General features: G+C 41.4%; 1 protein-coding gene across 1 annotated transcript in view; it reads left to right on the top strand.

The window, feature by feature from the left end:
* The first annotated feature begins 435 nt into the window (after window positions 1-435).
* SINHCAF (SIN3-HDAC complex associated factor) overlaps window positions 436-19,821 on the top strand; it is a 32,337-nt gene continuing 12,951 nt past the window's right edge. The window contains exons 1-4 of the mRNA XM_069490859.1: window positions 436-532; window positions 14,748-14,895; window positions 17,631-17,730; window positions 19,616-19,742. Of these exons, the coding sequence (XP_069346960.1) occupies window positions 14,768-14,895; window positions 17,631-17,730; window positions 19,616-19,742 (355 nt within the window). The 5' untranslated portion in view covers window positions 436-532; window positions 14,748-14,767. The remainder of the gene's footprint in view (window positions 533-14,747; window positions 14,896-17,630; window positions 17,731-19,615; window positions 19,743-19,821) is intronic.

The following is a 19,821-nucleotide window of genomic DNA, read 5'->3' as shown; positions in this document are numbered from 1 at the left end:
TTTTTCAACGCTAAATGGTGCGCTCTAAGAACTTCGGGGTGGAAAGCGGATCAGCCAGCACAGTTTTGTCTCCGGGTTGCTAACCTCTCTGCCTTTGCCATCCCCTCTGGCCGCGGCCTCCAGCCAGGGGGCGTTTGTTTATGTGACGTCCGCCGTAGTAAGCAGTCCCCGCCTCCATTTCCCTCTGGCCGCCGCGTTTCCCGCGCCGCGGCGCTTCTCCCCTTAAAAGGACAATAGAGGCCTCGGGAGCGCGCGCGGCCGCCAGGCCTTCTCCCCTCCCAGCCCGCGACGCGCGCGCGCCCTATGCAAATTAGTTCGATTCAAGAGAATTTTGTACCGGGAGCCGCGCGTGCGCAGAGGGAAAGCGGAATCTACACCTTCCCGGCCCGCGGTAGCAACTGCAGAACTGCAGGAGACAATCTTTCTAGACAAGGCAGTTGAGGAGGAGGGAGCGCTTGGAGGTGGGGGTTGGCCTCGTGTGCACTCCGCACCTCGGGGACGCTACTGCGCGTGGAACGGCTGCTTTTGGAAGGTGAGTGACTGCAACTATTGCTCTGGTGCAAAACTGTCTCAGGAGGCTTTGATTTCCGAGTGTTTTTCTTTTTTCTCTTTTCACCTCACCCACCTCCCCCCCCCCCCCCCCGTCCTTGCACACACACACATACACAGGAAGTTTTGTCTTGGAGATGGCATTGCTGGGAGCGCTGTTTTCGTGATCTTGAGACCCCAGATTCTTTGGTATACACATGTTTAGTGTGTATTCATTAATTGAGGAGGGTACGTGAGGCAAACCGAAAGTCTTGGGGTTGGGGAAGTGAGTGGAGCTGGGAAATAATTGAGGAGTCGCCGGAGTTGAGGGAGATCCACGTTGAAGGTGACAATGACTTTTCTCAGCCGCAGTGTTCTCTCGCGGAAAGGAGCCCGCTGGCCGAAAGGCCCGAGGGAAAAACGACTTGCTGGCGATGGCCGAGCGGCCCGGGGGTCGGTGCGTCCGCGTGGGCGCGAGCCCCGGGCAGGGTCGGGCGCCGTTGTTAAACCTCGTGGTTTAGTTCACTGCAGCCCCTTGCGCGTGTTTTGATAAGGGTGGACAATAAACGCCATTCGCTCGGAAACTAAGTTGCCCTCCGCTTCCGAGCTGGCTGCGTGAGGGGGTTTAAATCGGCCTGTGGGGGTCAGCGCCGGGCTTTGCTGGAGCGCACGCGGCGTGGCGTTGTTTGCTCAACTCCGGAGGGATGCGGATGCGACAATGAGAGCAACACGCGGTCGCTCAGAAGCAGCCCCGGCTTCCAGACGCCTGCTCTCTTCGGACCGCGCCCAAGAGCGCCTGGTGTCCGGGGTGTCTTCGGAGCCTGAAGTTTTGCTCCCCATTTGTTCACCTGTGGCGTAGGTGTGGGCACTGGGGCGAGGGCTTCCTATTTCTAGGGCGCCGTCTGCGGTTTAAGATGGCCAGTTAAGCTAAGTTGACTCGGGGATGGAGGCGGTGGCGTTGTCTGCGCTGCAGGAGTGAGTGAACTCCTGGGCACTGCTTTTTGTGCTGTACATGACAGACCACGTGCTCCGGGCTGCGACCCTGGTCCTGGTCTGAATGTCCAGCTCCTTGTTAGCAGTGGGATGCGGTCGCCGTCCGGTAGGTCCGGAAGGCAGGACAATGTGATTTGCCGATGATGGCGTCTTGCCAGTTTAAAAAGCAGAGTGAAAGTCGCCAACTCCGCCTGTGCGGGGCGGGTGATCCGGGCGTTTCTCATCAAGGACATTGCAAAACTTTGATTAAATAGACCCTCTGCCGAGGGGAGGGCCGCAGGACCGGGCTCCAGACTCTCCGGGCGCGGGGTCCGGACCCTTCCCTGGGGTGATCGTCAAGTGTCTCGCCCCTGAGAAACACTCCGACATCCCTGATGCTGCACGTAGGCAGCGCCCGGCTGGAGAGAAAACAAAGAGCTGCATGTGCCCGTGCGGGCCCCCGGCGCTTAGGGCGACCGCCAGGGCGGACGGCCGTGTGGGTCGGGGGCCCCCGAAGTTCGGGCGAGTTTCGGGAAGGGCTTTTGTCCCTCAGCCCCTCGTGGGGAAACTTTGGCGGCGCTACTAGTGTGAGGTGCCATGTCGCTGCGCAGGGAGGCGGTGTGCTTCCCCGCTCCGGCGGGCGGGCGGGCGAGGACAGTGTCCCGGCCCCCGGTGCTTCAGCCCCGGGCGCCGGGGGCCACGACGGCCGAGGGGCCCGGAGAGCGTGGCCCAGACTTCTCGGCCCGTTACCCGTGGCCCGGGAGCCTGTGTCTGGGAGGTCTGTGGATTCGCCTTTGAAGTCGAACTGTTGCCATGTTTGAATTACGTCAGGGCAAAGCCATGAGGAGGAACAAGCCCCGGCAGCGCGGCGTGCGGGAGGCGCGGCCTGCGGGAGGCGCCGGGCCGGGCGGGCGCGGGGGCCCGTTGTTCCGGCGCAGGTGAGGGAGGCGACGGCGAGGTCCCCTGGAGAGCAGCCCTCCACGGGGGAACTTTCCTCCCGGCCCGAGATGTCTTATTTACCAACAGATCCACCAGGGAGCATTGCTGTTTGCTGGCTCGGTGTCTCATTCGGCGGTCACCGCGTGCCCGAGGGGGAGGCGCAGTTTGAGGGGGGGGGGCGTGGGAGGATCGGGGAGGCATTTTGCTGCTTTCGGGGAAACACACGAGCGCGGCGAGCGCCTCCGCGGCCGCCGAGGTGTGGCCCGCACGTCCAGGGGACCCAGCCCCGACGACACGGGAAAAACCACCTTGGGGAAGTTTGGGGCTCCGGGTTGTCCTAGGGGAAGTGAGGACTGTGGGCGAATTGTGCGTGCTGCCGATTTCTTTGTGTGTTTTACGCGTGGGAGGGGAAACTGGGAGGGGTAAGGTTTGTTTTGGTGGTGGGGAGGGTTGGTTTCTTGGGTGGTAGGGCTGTGCAGAGTTTGTTCTGGTAACTATGACCCCAGTCAGTTTCTTTGTTTTTAGTTTCTCCTCTAACCTTCCATTACCACAGGCACTCAAAAGATTAGGAATTACTGTTTAGCCAAACATGGACCCTATGCGGGACTTTTACCCCAGCAATCCTGTCCTCCCCCTCTTTACGTTGTCCTAAGGAGGGTTAAGACAACTTTTTTTTTTCCGTTTTCTTTTAATAATTTAAAAAAATGGATTTGACCTTGTCATTAAAAGTACACTGAAAGCACCTGTTTTTGAACTGGAGTTTGCCAGACTTGAAAAGCCTTTAAATAATTTATGTTGCAAAACTGAACACGTTTAATTGCCCGATCTAAATTGACTTAAAGTCTGGGAGTTTGTTTCTGGTAGCGTTCCGGAGGAAACCTTGATGGCATTGAAAGTATTTATATGATGATTTGGGGTAGGGGAATCTTTTCTGGCTGATAGTTATGCACGACTCAGTGTTTGGTGATTATTCACTGCGTTGTCTTAGGATGACCTTGAAGAAGCCGGTATTTAGGGAGTTGGGCCTTTCAGAGATATTATAAGGGGTCTAGGGGAGGAAGCTGCTCAGGAAGATCACACAAGGTACTGGCTAGCTGACCCTGCTAACGTCTTCCCAGTTCCTGTGAACTGGGGTTGACCTTCTGGTTACCCCTCCTAGATTTTCTTTTCAAGCTAACTTTTTTTTTGTATGTGGCCCCAGGCATAGCTCAAAAATTATGCTGGTTTGACACATGGATGCTTCTTTGGTATTTGGGGTTTGCCTGCCGTCTAGACATCCGATAAGCGCTACCATATCTATTGCTTCTTTCCCGATTTCTCCTGCATTTAAATCATGTCTAAGGATTAGAATCTAAAAGTGGTCGGGGAAATAATATCCTCAGATGCCCTGCCCTCACACACCAAGTTGAAATCCATTTTTTTCTTCATTGTTTTGTTAAACAAACACATTTATCTCAAGTTTTGCTTGACCAAATTACAAATACTGGAACGCAACCCATATTAGTCTATTTCTAAAGTGAATAGAAAGAACATGTCAAGAAAATGAAAAACTTTGGATTTAATAACTTTGGTTTTCCTTTGAGCAGTTATTTCTCTTCATGTATTTAAACACATATGAAATGCTTTGCAAATACACTGTAATTCTTTAACTTGTTTTTCTTGATTAGTATTTTATAGTCAAGTTAATGGCTACAATTTCAGTATTCTGGATAATTTAAAATACAACATATAGAGCTTAAAGGGTTTTGTTTTAATAGTCAGATGATTTGATTTGTACGACAGATTTGGTTTATCAGGGTGAATGAGTTGAGGGTGGGAAAGACACACAGACTAGGTCTCTACTGGTTTCTCTTTGTGTTGTTTTTGTGGGAGGTTGGCAGGGTAAAGTTCAATAGGTAGTATATTCTAGAACCTTGGTGGATAGCAGGCCGAAAGGCTGTCCTTGCCCATTATTCTTAATTCTATATATCTGGAACCTGGATGGTAAGTTTTTTCCCTACAGTTGCTGTTAGGTCCTGGGAAAAAGTGACTCATGGGGCTCAAACTCAGGCATATTTATGTCAGAAAAGTGATTTGAGAGCGATTTTACATGTAAAATGAAAGCTTTTCACTGAGGAAAGCTTAAGCCTATTTGAAACCCAAACCAACGTCAAAGGCTGTTATAAGGACACACTAATTAATTTACCATACCACGTAGTAGGTTGCTTTAAAAATAAGTCATTTTCTTTTTTCCTTAAGAGATGGTAGGAGTATAATTGGCTGAGAAGAAAACACATTGAGGCACTAGGTTAGTTGTTCAGAGGTTTCTGTGGTTAATAATGCCTACGTTCCAAAGCTGTGATCATCTTAGATAAGTCACTTTTGTGGTCCAGTTTTCTCATCTGTAAAATGGCAATAATATCTGTCTTATAGGGTTGTAAATAATTGAGCAAGTAACGTGGTTGATAAATGCTGGCGGCTGTTGTCCTCATGACATCTTACTGGAGATGAAACTGAGGCTTGGGTCAATTACCTTGCCTAGGGAAACATTCTGGTAAATGTTGAATGGAAAGGATGAGTGTCTTTGGCCCCCTTCCCCACCTTCAGAAACTGGTTCTGGGAAGACACTGCCCTCAACTCCTGGTTGCTTTTCCAATTCTGATTCAACCATTTTACATCAAAAAGTCCTGTGGAGACCTAGAAAAATGCCATTTTCTTTCTTCCTGATTTCTCTTGTCCACAAGAGTGTCCTGCATTACCCACTTAGTTTTGATTTTGGGGGTTTTAAGTTGAGAAAATTTTGTTGTCTTTTGCTCCTTCAGTTTCTCTTTTAATTGAATCTACAACTACGGTTTTTTTTTGTATTGTGGAAATAATCTGGAAATGCATCTAGTCTAAAAGAAGGGAGTTTGTTTTTAAGGTTGGGAGGTTTTCTTTTTGCCCCAAACACTAAAGTTAGAAGCACATTTGCTATTGCATATTCAAGTACAAAAGTTGCGGTTGAACTAAAATAATTCATTTCTAGCTTTGTATTAGTTGTTTCTACTTGTTATAAGTTTAATTTGGTTTAATGTTATTTTAATTTGGTGAATAGTAATGTATGCTGAGTTGAACTAGCTCTCTAAACTAATTCATTGGGTTTACACTTCCTGGAAAAATTTAAACCTAACAATTTTTTAAGAGGGTCTTGCTGTGTTGCCCAGGCTGGACTCAAACTCCTGGGCTCAAGCAGTGCTCCCACCTCAGCCTCCTGAATAGCTGGGACTACAGGCATACACTCTACTGTGCCTGGCTTAAACCTCACAATTTTTTTCTGTAAAAGTCTGTAGACCAAATGTTAAAGAAAAATGACTCCTTTTAAAACATCAGGTTTTTTTAATTCACATTTTTATTATGGACAACATTTCTCATCCATGCCCTTAAATATACCTTTTAGATTCATCTTGGCTAGCTCATTCTTTGGGTAGTTAGCAAATTCTACCCGTTTTTGTGTACTGTGTACAGTCAGCATCTGGTCGTAATATAAGACTTAGTTCCTGCTCTGCAATGGTTTACCACGAGTAGAGGAGATAATACAGTAATCAAGTAAGTGAAATTTTGTGTGCTAGTTGTTCTAATAAAGATATGGAAGGGAAAGAGAAATAATTCTTCAAAGAATTTCCCAGGTCCAGAGGATGGGAAGGTAAGCCATCTTAGACTGAAATAACAGCCTGAGTAGAGGAGTGGTTATTAAAGTTGATTTGACACTCCTGGAATATCAGAATTCCAAGTTGGGAGCAGCTGGTAGGCAGGACCCAGGTCATGAAAAGCTTTGAATTCCTTGCCAAAGAGTTTAGATATTATCTTGAAGCCAGTGTTGGTGCCTTGGAGTGGATGATTAACATTTGAACTTTAAGAAGATACTGTCTGAAGGGAAGTTAGTTATGAGGTTCTGACAGGAGTTCAAGCAATATGGTGAGGGATGGGAGAAAACATGGCAGAGAGAAACAGGCAGTGGGGATGGGAGAGAACATGAACCAAAGAAATGAAAGCAGAAGCAGAATCTCTAAGGACCTCATAGTGAACTTGGTTGGGGCCATGCAGAAAGTGAAGGAAGAGCCTAATTGACTTACAGATTTTTTGTGTGACTGTGGATGATAACCAGGATAGGTAAACATAGGAAGAACAGTTTTGGACAGAAAGATAATGTAATCAATTTAGGGCATTTAAAGGTTAGATTGGCTTGTTGATCAATTGGCCATGTTGATCCTAGGGCAAAGGGAGGGGTTGGAACAGGACATGAATACTGGGGAATTACCAGTATAAGGGTGTTAGTAACTTCTTCTTCTGCCCAAAAACAGAAAGCAAAATTATTCGTGAAATGTGAGAGGGGAAGAAGAAAGAGAAAAGAGTTGTGCATACAAACAATTGTAAGAGCTGAGTGCCTACCATGTGCCAATCCTTATGTTGGTGCTTTACGGATCTTATTCAGCAGATTTAGGATTTATCCCTATTTTATAGACAAGGATACAGAGGGTTAGAGAGATTAAGAAACTTTTCTGAGGTTTGGGTCAGATCAAGTGTGTGTACTACCGTGTACTTCCTTTCTTAACATTTTTGTAAAGCTTGAAAATGGGATAACAGCGTCACAGAAAGGAATATGGGCCCATTTAATGACCTTAAAGTCTCCCTGAAAGGCGAAGTTTTTCTGTTCCCACAGGTCTGGACTTAAAAGAAAACTTCAAAAGTTAGGATTCTACCCTTAGTTTAATGTGTTGGATATATCCTAGGACAGATAGTTTGTTTTTCTGTAATGTGCAAGTCTTGTAAATTCAAGGAAATAAACAGTATACATATACTGGTATGTTCATAGACTGTCTCACAGCGTCCCTGGAAAGTAGAAGTGAGATTTTACCCTAATAATTACAAAGGGGCAAATAAAATTAGAAGTGACTTCCTATTCAGTTGTAAAGACAGAAGCAGAAATAGACTCTTAAGTTGACTCAGTAGAGTGAGTGCCTTTTTCACCAGACTCCACTATAGTTACATTTTCTAACTGATCATCATCCCTTAAAAACAAATAAATACTTTCTGTCCAGTGCTTTCAACTTTCTGATCCACCTGGAATCCCTGTTAATCTAGAATTGGGAGATCTAGTTTTTTTTTTTTTAACACTACCCAAATGGAGGGACCTGGTATTTTGGTTTTTTTAATACTATCTAAACCCCAAAGACTTGGATTTTAATTTTTATTTTTAACATATGCTACTTCAGCTGAAGACTTGTTTATTTCTGAGTTTGACCTCTTTCCTATAAGATGAGTTTTATGCTCTTCTGCCAAATGTGGATTCCATAGACAGCCACAGTTATAAATACTTTACCATAAACAGGGTGCATGTTTGCAGAAGCTGTTGGCAAACAAGTGGGTCCCACCACCACTTTCTTCAGGCAAATTTAAATTTGTCCCTTAAAAGTGACTAAGTAAATTCAGAACCTTTGCTTGGATGTAGGCTGGTATCCAAAAGCAGCAGGTGAGAGGAAATAATACTGTTTTATTGCTCCATGGTTTTCCTTAAGCGCTGATGAAACATGTCTCATTGTTGAGAATATTGCAACCAAGTGGCCTAGCAGCAGGAGAGTACAAAACAGTCTTATTGACCCTTTGTGAAGAGTGTTGCTCCAGTTACACTGTTAGTGTTTACTGGATCCTGTACTTGTATGTGATTAAAGATAGTATACGATTGACTAAAACGGTGTCAATGGTGGCATTACCGATTACAGCAACTCCAGGATTCCCACAGCTTGTGATCACGAGTGTTTTTTCATGTTTATTTCTTTTCATTTCCCATCATCCTGTCATTTAAAGTTTGGCTGTAAAGAAATGCATCTCCTTCACTTCAAAGTTGTCTTTGTTTGCTTAGTTCTTTTTGTCTTTGTTCCTGCTGCTTCCTTCCCACTTTACAAATCTTTAGTTTGTCTCTTCTGAATTTCCTTCCCATTCTGCTCTGTGCCTGTTCTGATCTTACTAGTCTATTCTGTAGTCTCTTCCATGGGAGTATATTTTCTAACGTGTATCTCTCCATGTATATGTCTTTCACGAAGTTTATTTAAGCTGTCTGGGCTTTTTCAGATTCCTCTTTAGTTAAATGAAGGTGTGTGATGATAACCAAGGCTATTGGGGAGCAATGCTCTTCTTGGTTAAGAAAAAAGTAGTACAGAAGGGAGTAAAGTGAAAGTAAGCTTCCTTCATGCTTGCCCTCCTCAGAGGCAACCACTATTTACTGTTTTTAAAAAACCTATGTAAAATAGCACTTTGTGTACTTAAGGTCTCGTTTTTAAAACACACTGTGGGATTATACTATATAACTATTCAACTTGCTTGTTTCATAGAACAAGATATCTTAGACATAATTCCCTTTCTGCATAATGCCATAGATCTACTACTGCATTCTTTTTAAAGGTTGAAACAGTACTCTGTAGTAAGAAGACACTATAATTTAACCAGTCTGAAAATCCCCAGACATTTAGGTTGCTTCCACTATCTTGTGCTTTTTTTAAAGGTCTAGGTCAGTTGATTTTTAGAAAGAAAAAATAATGATTAGAAGTTACAGAGTTTTGGTCTAGTGAAAGTTAAGAATACTTTCATTTGGCAGGTTGCGTCCCTAATTTGTACATGTCAGAATATCAATTCCCAAGATGGCATGAACAAGTGGTAAAGTTAACTTCCTGATTTTTACCACCTTTGGCTACTTCTCTCTCAGTTTTCTTCATCTAGTCCACCCAGTGGCATTTTAGAATTTTGAAAGGTATTTTTGAATATAAAAAAGCCTTTACTTCTGTATATAAAAAAGCCAGAAGAAGGAATCTAGAAAGTGGAATTGGGCAAGTTATTATATCGGAATAACTAATGGTGTCCTTCAAAGCATGCGTACCAACTGAAGTAAGCCTAACGGATCTTAAATTTGTCATAATAACAACCCTCTCAATTTTTGTAAATGTTAAATTAACACCCTTATAATAAGATTTTAAAAATATATGTATATGTTTTATAGAGATAGGGTCTAGCTATGTCACTGAAGCTGGTCTCCCAACTCCTGGCCTCAAGCGGTCCTCCTCCCTCAGCCTCCCAAGGGGCTGAGATCACAGGTGTGAGCCACTGTGCCTGGCCACACTATAAGATTTAGAAAGACAAAAAAAAAAAATACTTTGTAGAATTAAGTTCTTCACCTTTTCACTGTCTCCCAATTCCATATTTAAAAGATAAAATTTGAATTTCAGTATTTACACTTTTCCTGGTTGGAGCTCAAAATCAACAGGTATGTGGTATTATTAAAATTTATAAGAGATCATCTTTAAGCTTAAAATGAATTATCAGAAAACTTGCCTTAAATAGCATTTCTTTTTATAATAATATTGATTGTTGCTGTGAAGGTTCTTTTTCTTTCCCATTTATATTATTACACTCAGTGAACTTACGTCTTGAATTAAGATGTAAAGTTAGACATCATCTCTGATCTTTGGCTTTACAATCTCATTAGATTAGATTAGAATTGGCCCTTCTGTATCTTTAATATGTAGTAGTTACCTCATCCTTTTTTCGAGTCATCAACGCCAAGGTTACATTACCCATGCCTCTTCATTAAGTTGATCATTAGATCTATATGCAACTCCCAGCTTTAAAATAGAAGAAACCATAGCAAATCATCCCAAACAGAGGTTTAGAATTGATTGTTGCATTTTAAAACTTCATTTTTTTGGTTTATGTATGTTTTGTTCATATAGCTTTTCCTGATTTAGCTATTCACTTTAATCTTTTTAATTTTGGGAGATTCAGTTAAATTGGACAGAGCCGTAATCCCAGTGTGGTTGATTTGTTTTTAGCTGTATCTTAAAAATTTAGGGGGTATTTGGCTGACAGTAGCCAAAGAAATAATGTCAATAAAAGTCTTTTATAAAATGTGAAGTGCCGTACAAATGACAGCTTTTAAATAAATTTAGTCAACACATTTACTACATCCTACTACATTTACTGGCATCCTAGACGGACTGAGGTTACAAAGATAATAAAGACAGGAGAATTCCTAACCCAGTTATTTTTATTTTTATTATATCTTGAAAATAGACTTACTGAGATACAATTCACATATAAAATTCACTCTTTTGTTTTTCTTGAGACAGAGTCTCACTTGGTCACCCCTGGTAGAGGCCAGTGGTGTCATCATAGCTCACTGCAACCTCCAGCTCCTGGGCTCAAACTGTCTTCCTGCCTCAGCCTCAGTAGTTGGGACTAGAGGCCCATGCTAGGATGCCTGGCTGATTTTTCTATTTTTGATAGAGATGAGGTCTCACTCTTGCTCAGGCTGTTCTCAAACTCCTGAGTTTAAGCAATCTTCCCACCTCGGCCTCCGAAAGTGCCAGGATTACAGGCATGAGCCACCTCACGCCCGGCCTAAAATTCACTCTTGTAATATGTACAATTCAGTGGCTTTTAGTATAGTCAGAGTTTTACAACCTTCACTGTTATTTAATTTTAGAAGACAAATGACAGTTTTCAATCAGTATTTTAAGTCCTTCCTGATTTTTGGCTTTATCTCAAAGCTTAATTTTCTTCTGCTTTCCCCAAACACATGCTTAAATGTGAGTTTGTATGGGGTCTGCTCTCAACTCTAACTATTCATCAGTAAGGAAGCAGATGGTTTTAGCTTCCTTCTATTAAAACATAGTGCTGAATGATGTGATACCTATGAGAATGGATGCAAAACTCACAAATTAGCTGATGGTGTCCTTTGAACAGACAAGATAGATTGTTCTGGAGGAGTCATTTAATATTGCACAAATGTAGAACTAGGAAAGAAATATTGTAAAGGACCATTAGGTTGCTTGAAATAACAGAAATCTCAGGTCTCCAGTTTAAAATCAAGTTGTGCCACTCCCACCCACCACCCTCTCAGATATATAAAGTAACTTGGTTTCAGAGGTTATTTTTGTGTCCTTGGTTTCCCTCCAGAGATTAGGTAGCATTTTTTAAACACCTTAGTGAGTCTGTAGTTTTTGTGAAAATACTTTGAGTTAACATCAGAGCTCCCCAAACCTCACAATGGTTAAACACCAACCATAGCTTAACTGGGTTGCTGTAAACAAAGCCCAAAATGAAACCCCTGTGTATTTGCTGCAGGTTTCCAGGTGCCTCTCAAGTGTGGGGATAAGCTCAGAAAAGGTTTAATAGGTTTATTAAGTAGTCATCCATTCAAAGGTTCATGTGCTACTGTGTGTTGCATCAGGACAAGTGTCTGCTACCTCATTGCATTTCACACTGAGCACTGCCTAAAAGAGGGTGACCCCTAGGATTTAGATCCCTTTCAGATGTTCAGGAAGAAGAATTTTGTTAGGACAAAAGTAAGGTCACAGCTATATAAAGAAGGATTATGAATCATAAGACATCAGGCAATTTCCTCTGATGTCTAAGAAGAATATACCTCAAATGAAGAATGGAATGTCTTGCCAGGGGGCTGGTGGGTAAGTTTTTGTGGAGGTCCCCACTAGCAAAAAAAATCATTGAAGATGAACACTTGATTCACAATAGCTGCTGAGTGAAAGTCAAGTCTCAGTATTTAGCCATAGCCATAGCATTCCTTAACAGTTGTGATAAAACTGGCACAAACTGTGGCTTGTTGGTCAAATCCAGCCCCAGTGAAGGTAGTTCATATCTTAGAGATGATCTGAATGCTATATAGTTTTTGATGGTATATTTGGGGGAAAAGAAAAGGGATTGTGAGGGTAGAGATAGGAATCTATCTGTTGTAATATCATTTAGTCTATGTGCTAATGGAACGAACTGGCCTTTTTTTGCTGTACTTTGTCCTTGCTGAGAAGGGAGGCTGAAGTTTCCTAGAGCTATTGGTGAAGCTGGAGATTGTAAGAGGAACTGTGAACTTGAGACCTTCTTGATGGTAATGCAGAGTTTTAGGGGAGATTGGAGAAGAACACAGAATGGTGTAAGGACAAAAAGAACTACATTATGTTTTGCCTTAAAACAGGAATATACAAATTAAAGCAATAACTTCTACTCTGCTTTCTTGTTTCTGCAATCCTCTGTCATTTGACATTGTTTTTTCCAAAGCAACATGTGACCATTTTCTTCAGGAGGCCATTTTCTTTTCAGTTATCATGTGGATTTGTTAGATTGAATAAAAAATATCTGCCTTACTTTAACAGGCCTCCCTGTACCTTTTCTTACTACATAACAGGGTACTTTTCCTTACTTTTTTCCTCTCAAAAATATCACACCCCTGAACATTTAACTAAATGATTATCAACTAAGAATATTTATTTTTTTTTGTTTTAACAATTCTTAGAGGTAACTATTAGTTTAGACTTAATTATTGAAATGCATCATTGGCCTTCTGCCTTGCCCCATCCCACTCATTTGCGTGCCTTTGTCACCAGTGAAAACATTCAAGAGGAATACTTCATTAACCATAGCTCCTGTTTTAAAGGAAAGCTTCAATTTTTAGCTAATTATTTTGCTAACAAAAATCTTATAAAATATTTTCTTAAAAACATCATAAAACCTCTGCCCATATTTCAGAACCCCTCAATCTCAAAAGTAGACACGAAGACAAAAAACCTGGTTATTTGGTTACTTCTCTGAATCACTCATGAATAATTGCCCTGGTGGACTAACCAGAATTGGAATGGCCAGGATCCGGCAAGAGATAACCCAAAGAGAAATACGTAGGCCACATAAGGGTGTTTCAGTCAACGACAGACTGCATATACGAAGGTGGTCCCATAACATTATAATGCCATAGTTCTTTTGTACCTTTTCTATGTTCAGATATGTAAATATTTACCATTGTGTTACAATTGCCTACAGTGTTCAGTAAGATAACATGTTGTACAGGTTTGTAGCCCAGGAGCAAGAGGCTATATACCATATAGCCTCGGTGCATAGTAGGCTGTATAGTAGACACCATGATGTTTGTACAAGGATGGGTAGGACACATTTCTCAGAATGTATCCCATCATCAAGCGATGTGTGACTGTACTGAAGTTATGGTTTTACTTAATTATTGACGTTTATTTTTAAAAAAACTTTGGGCATAAAGGTAATTGGTATTAATATTTTTCTCTTATTGACACACACATACATTCTCTGGACTTGTCCACTGGGGTTTAGTTTCTGTGTTCATTGCCTCTCTTAGTCTAGATGTTCTGGTGAAGTTGGTCCTTGGTTTGGATATTTGGATATTTCAAATTACTTCTAAGGTACAGATTTATTGCCAGCTATATTTTTGCATCCAGCCCTAGAGCTGTTTTCGTTTTTCCTTTCTTGATGTTGAGACTTTTTTTTTTTTTTTTTGAGACAGGGTCTTGCTGTGTCCCCTAGGCTGTAGTGCAGTGGCATGATCATAGCTTACTGCAACCTCAAACTCCTGGGCTCAGGTGATCCATCCTCCTGCCTCAGCCTTCCCAAGGGCTAGGATTATAGGTTTGAGCCACCATGCCTGGCCTATGTTGAGATTTCTTTTTTTTTTGAGCAGGGGAACTACAATTTATTATTTCACTCCACATCTCTTGGACTAACCCTAACCCTCAGGCACAAAGCCTCATAGAAGAGATCCAGAAACCTCTGTAAGAACTGAGGGGCAGAGCAATGGTCAGGCAGCATTTTTAATTTATTTATTTAAATTAATCTTTTATGGAATTATTCTTAAATTCTAATTTTGGATTTTTGTGAATTTTACATCCTCTCAGCAGTTTTAATTCATGGCCAGACTTGACTGCTTAGAACTTCCCATTTATCACAGAAGAAATCCCCTCTGATTTCCCATAAGGCAAAGTAGTGTGGGTTGATGCATAGTGAGCTACTTGTGTGTTTAGTACAATACAGTGGTCATGGTAAATACTCAAAACTTTCCCACAGGGGAAGCACGTTAATGCAGAGGTACAAAATAAAAAGATACATATTTAAATTTTAGAGTGCATCCCTGATTGTGTATGATCTCATCATTTTACAGGATTGTAGGGGGGAGTTTGTGGTATTTTTTGCTTAAAAACTTGATTTTTAAAAACTGCTCCCATTTTCCCATTTTCAGAATGTTTGCTAGGAGAGTTGGAAGTAGTAGAAGCCTCCTTAAATAACTGAGCCATTCCTGTATGTTTTACACACTTGCCATGATAGTGCCAAAGGTGGAGGTAGATCCAGGAGGGTCTTCCCCAGAGCGCCCCTGTCTGGCTTGGTTATATAGCACCAAGTTGCTTGGGGGTGGGATGGAGCACAGAGAACTCTTTTAATGATTTCCTGTTTTAGCCCTCAACAAAGATGTGTCAATTCCTTTGGTCTTACAGACTGTTGCCCAGAAGAAAAGATGTTTGGTTTTCACAAGCCAAAGATGTACCGAAGTATAGAGGGCTGCTGTATTTGCAGAGCTAAGTCCTCCAGTTCTCGATTCACTGACAGTAAACGCTACGAAAAGGACTTCCAGAGCTGTTTTGGGTAAGATCATCTGATGTTTGTACCATTCTTAGAGTGAAAAAAGTCACAGCATATGGAAGTATTTCCAAGCAAGGCAATTGGAACAGTGTGCTGATAATTAAAATCACTTATATTCTAATCTAGGCTATTTAAGGCTCCTACTGGAGCCTTGGTTATACCAAGACATATCCTTTTATTGTTAACTTAGGCGGTCCTTTTTGGTACCAGGGACTGGTTTCGTGGAAGACAATTTTTCCATGGATGGGGTGGGGTGGAGGGTGGTTTTGGATGATTCAAGCATATTACATTTATTGTGCAGTCAAACCTCTGTGTATTTGCAGCCACTCCCCAGCACTAGCATCACCGCCTCAGCTCCACCTCAGATCATCAGGCATTAGATTCTCATAAGGAGCTACAACCTAGATCCCTGGCATGCGCAGTTTACAGTGGGGTTTGAGCTCGGGTGAGAATCTGATGCCCCCACTGATCTGATAGGAGGTGAGGCTTATGTGGTGATGGGAGCGGCTATAAATACGGATGAAGCTGGGGTAAAGCTGAAGCTCTCTGATGAAGTTGACACTCATATGAAGCTGAAGTTCACAGCTCACCTCCTGCTGTGCAGTCTGATACCTAACAGGCCACGGGCCAGTACTTGTCTGTGGTCTGGGGGTGGGGACTGCAGGTATAAGGGAGTTTTTTAAAATTACCCTTATTCTGTCATGTCACGGTTGTCTACCAATATTTTTCTGCCTTTTGTATTATTTTTCTAAAAAATAGAAATACATTTTAACCTAATCTGCTGAGGAAGATGATACTAACAAAAGTTAATGTTCTACCCTTAAACCTGTCAGGGTATGTGAGCTTTCATTTTATAATTTCATTTTTCATTTATCTTCTGACAGTAGGCATCTGCTTAATAAAATGGATTTTTTCTAACAAATACTTGGATAAATAGAATGCTTGTTGTTGAGCCATTTCTCATGTTAGAAGTTAATTTCACCACTTTTTTTTCTTATCAGGACATTTGTCAGTCATTTATTGTTAATTCTGGATTCTGTAGGTTTTTTTTTTTTTGAGACAGGGTCTTGCTCTGTCACCAGGGCTAGAGTGCAGTGGTGTCATCATAACTCACTGCAGCCTCCAACTCCTGGGCTCAAGCAATCCTCCTGCCTCATCCTCCTGAGTAGCTGGGACTACAGGGGCACACTACCACACCTGGCTATTTTTCTGTTTTTTGTGGAGATGAGAGTCTTGCTTTTGCTGAGACTGGTCTTGAACTCCTGGTTTCAAGTGATCGTCCCACCTCAGCCTCCTAGAATGCTAGGATTACAGGCATGAGCCACCTCACCCAGCCTTATAGTTTGTTTGTTTATTTATTTATTTTGAGACAGAGTCTTGCTCTGTTGCCCTGGCTAGAGTGCTGTGGCATTAACCTAGCTCACAGCAACCTCAAACTCCTGGGCTCAAACGATCCTCCTTCCTCGGCCTCTCTAGTAGCTGGGACTACAGGCTTGGGCCACCATGTCTGGCTAATTTTGTATTTTTAGTAGAGACGGGGTCTCACTCTTGCTTAGGATGGTCTCAAACTCCTGAGCTAAAGCCTTCCTCTGGCCTCGGCCTCCCGGCCGGAGTGTTAGCATTACAGTCATGAGCCACTGCGCCGGGCCTGTAGTGTTTTTGTTTTTGTTTTATTTTTTGAAGGTTGTCCCAAATAGTCTAACCTGATCAAGCCTTTTTTAGATTCCTTTTTTTTTTTTTTTAATCAAGAGACAGGGCCTCTGTTGTCCAGGCTGGAATACAGTGGTGCTATCATAGGTCACTGAAGCCTTCTGGACTACAATTGCGTGCCACCACTCCTGACTAATTTTTATATTTGTTTTTATAGAAATGGAGTTTCAATATTGTCCAGGCTGGTCTCGAACTCCTGGGCTCAAGTGAGTCTCTTGCCTTCGCCTCCCAAAGTGCTGAGATTACAGGTGTGAGCCATTGCTCCTGGCCTACATTTTTCTTTTAATGTCTTCATTTCCAATTTTATACATAATATATATTATTAGTATTTTTTGGTATGTATTTATAATATAGGAAAAGTAGTAAGTAAAAGTTCCTCAGATATAATTAAAAAACAACTTGGCAACTTAGTCCTTTAGATTTCCCCCCTATGCAAATATAATTTTTTTTTTTTTTTTTTTTAAAGAGATGAGAGGTCTCACTCCATTGCTCAGGCTGGAGTGCGGTGAGTGTTCACAGTACCCTGTAGCCTCAAGTTCCTGGGCTCAAGAAATCTTCCTTCCTTAGCCTCTTGAGTACAGACAGGCACCTGGCAATATAATCATGTTTTTTAAAACTACAATGCCTTTCTGGTTTTGTTTGTTGTGAAACTAGGATATCATGACACATTGTTTTATTAATACTCAAAGGGTGGCATTTTATTGCTTATGAAATATCTACACATTTCACAAAAGATTAGACAGCATTGTAGAAAACCATCTCTTTTAGGTAAGTTTTATTGTTATTTAATTAAAAAAATCTATTTTATTTTAAAATGACCGAATTGCAGTACATAGAATTGGTTCACTGGATCTAGAAGTTAATTATATTTTTGAAATATTCTATAGAAACAACGGAACTGGATCGTCTATGATGATTAAATTACATGTATAAGCCATAAATGGATAAGGTTTTTCCAAAAGAAATGTACTTGCATAAATTCTTTAAGGTAAAGGAGACTGATAAAGGTTTGATTGTTTCCTTATCAGGTTGCATGAAACTCGTTCAGGAGACATCTGCAATGCCTGTGTCCTGCTTGTGAAAAGATGGAAGAAGTTGCCAGCAGGATCAAAAAAAAACTGGAATCATGTGAGTTAATCTTTCTTCTTTCTCAATTATACCTCTATTATATTTAAAGTAACATTAATTTCCCCCAATTTAGGAAGTAATATATCCCTAGGGTAGAAAAATGTAAAAAGAATAAAGAAAAACACTAGCTGCTGCTCAGATATAATCGCTTAACATTTTGGCATGTTTAGAACAGAATAGCCTGGTGTGGCGTTTCGCTAAGGCTGTATCCGATATCCCCCTTTTAGAGATTCACAGTGCACCTTCACATATTTTTAGGCTTAACCCGGTAATTCCCAGAGTTAATTAGACATGGATTCTTTTTTAAACCTCTTACAATAACGTTCTTTTGGACTCAGGTTGGTACCAGTGAGCACATAGGTTTTAGAATCAGACTTGGATTTGAATCTTACTGTCACCACTGACTAGCTGTGGACTTTGGGCAGGTTACATTTATTTATGAAGTGTAAAGATAATAGCGATCTCAGAGAGCTATTGTGAGAACTGAATCAGATAGTATATATAGAGTATAACATAGTGATCACTCAGTTAGAAACTATTGTTATTCTCTATTTAAATCTAGTTGAGATTAAGCTGACATGTTAATTTGTGTTCTGTTTGCCCTTTCACTTTTCAATGTCACTAGAGTTCTTCATAAAATATTTTTGATGACCAGAACAACACTGTTAAATCTTATTTAGTTCTTCTGTATTGCTAGCTTTCAGAAGATTTATGAAATTTACACAAAACTTTTTTAAGTAGGCAGGTATTTTTCTTTGCCTTTTTCTCCACACTAGCTTTACACTGTCCTTTGGTGACTGTTAAATTATTACGATGGGTTGTGATTTTGAAGGAAGAAAACCTTCCTTTTTATATAGGGTGGAAATCTGCAAATAGTAAGTGAATGAATATATAAGAAATAGGACTATATAGGGCTAGATCAATAGCTGGGCTAGATTGTAGAAGAACATGCTATTGCCATCATGTAACTGACCTCAGGGATTAAGGTGTGTAGTAAAAAAAGCATAAAGAATAGGTCTGTAGACCTTGGTTTCAGTCTTTTCCCCTCTCTACCCAACCATACCCATTTATTAGCTTAGTGAAATAAGGCAAAATACTTAAGTTCTCTATGCCTTGTTTTCTTTTTTCTTTTTTTGAAATGGGGTCTCAGCTCTGTTGCCCAGGATAGAGTACAGTGGTGTGATCATAGCTCACTGTAGCCTTGAACTCCTGGGCTGAAGCAATCCTCCTGCCTCAGCCTCCCCAGTAGCTAGGACTATAGGCATGCACTACTGAGCTCTGCTAATTTTAAAAAATATTTTGTAGAGACTGGGTCTCGTTATGTTACCCAGGCTGGTCTTGAACTCCTGGCCACAGGTGATCCTCTGGCTTCAGCCTCCCAAGTAGCTGAGACTGTAGTTCTACACCACTGCTTGCCTTGTTTTCCTTTTGTCTAAAATTAGAGTAACAAAATTAGCCCCTTTACTGCTTTGTGGTAAAGGTAAAATCAAAAGTATATGAAAACTTTTTGTAAACTGCAAAACATCATCCTGTAGAAACGTTAGTCGTTAGGCTTGATTCTTAACTTAGTTGGATTATCTAATAATGATTATATCCCGTATGTAAGTCTATTTTAAATTTTTTTCTAGCAGACTCCTGCTATTGGCCACTTCAAAGGAAAAAAATATTTTAAAACCCCAGTAGATAAATAGGATATGGAAAATTTATTTTTCCATATTATGTGATGACTAAAAGTACACATGGATGCTCTAATGCCCTTTGAATATAAAACTGGTTCTCAGTTCTTGGGAGGCAGGGCTCCCTCCAATAGGCATGGGTTGGAACCAGAGGGATACACTGGTGTAATTTTTTTAAATAATATTAAATATTCAGTATTTTCTTCCAGGTGGTAGATGCAAGGGCTGGACCCAGCCTAAAGACTACATTGAAACCAAAGAAAGTGAAAACTCTGTCTGGAAACAGGATAAAAAGCAACCAGATCAGTAAACTGCAGAAGGAATTTAAACGTCATAGTAAGTTGTGATACTAGAATGTTAGTACTTAGAATAATTGTTTTTATTTTTGACTGGAGGTGGTGTATGATGTGTGTGG

Source organism: Eulemur rufifrons, chromosome 16 (genome assembly GCF_041146395.1).
Source record: "Eulemur rufifrons isolate Redbay chromosome 16, OSU_ERuf_1, whole genome shotgun sequence".
Lineage (NCBI taxonomy): Eukaryota > Metazoa > Chordata > Mammalia > Primates > Lemuridae > Eulemur > Eulemur rufifrons.
This window is presented reverse-complemented; position numbering and strand designations above follow the sequence as displayed.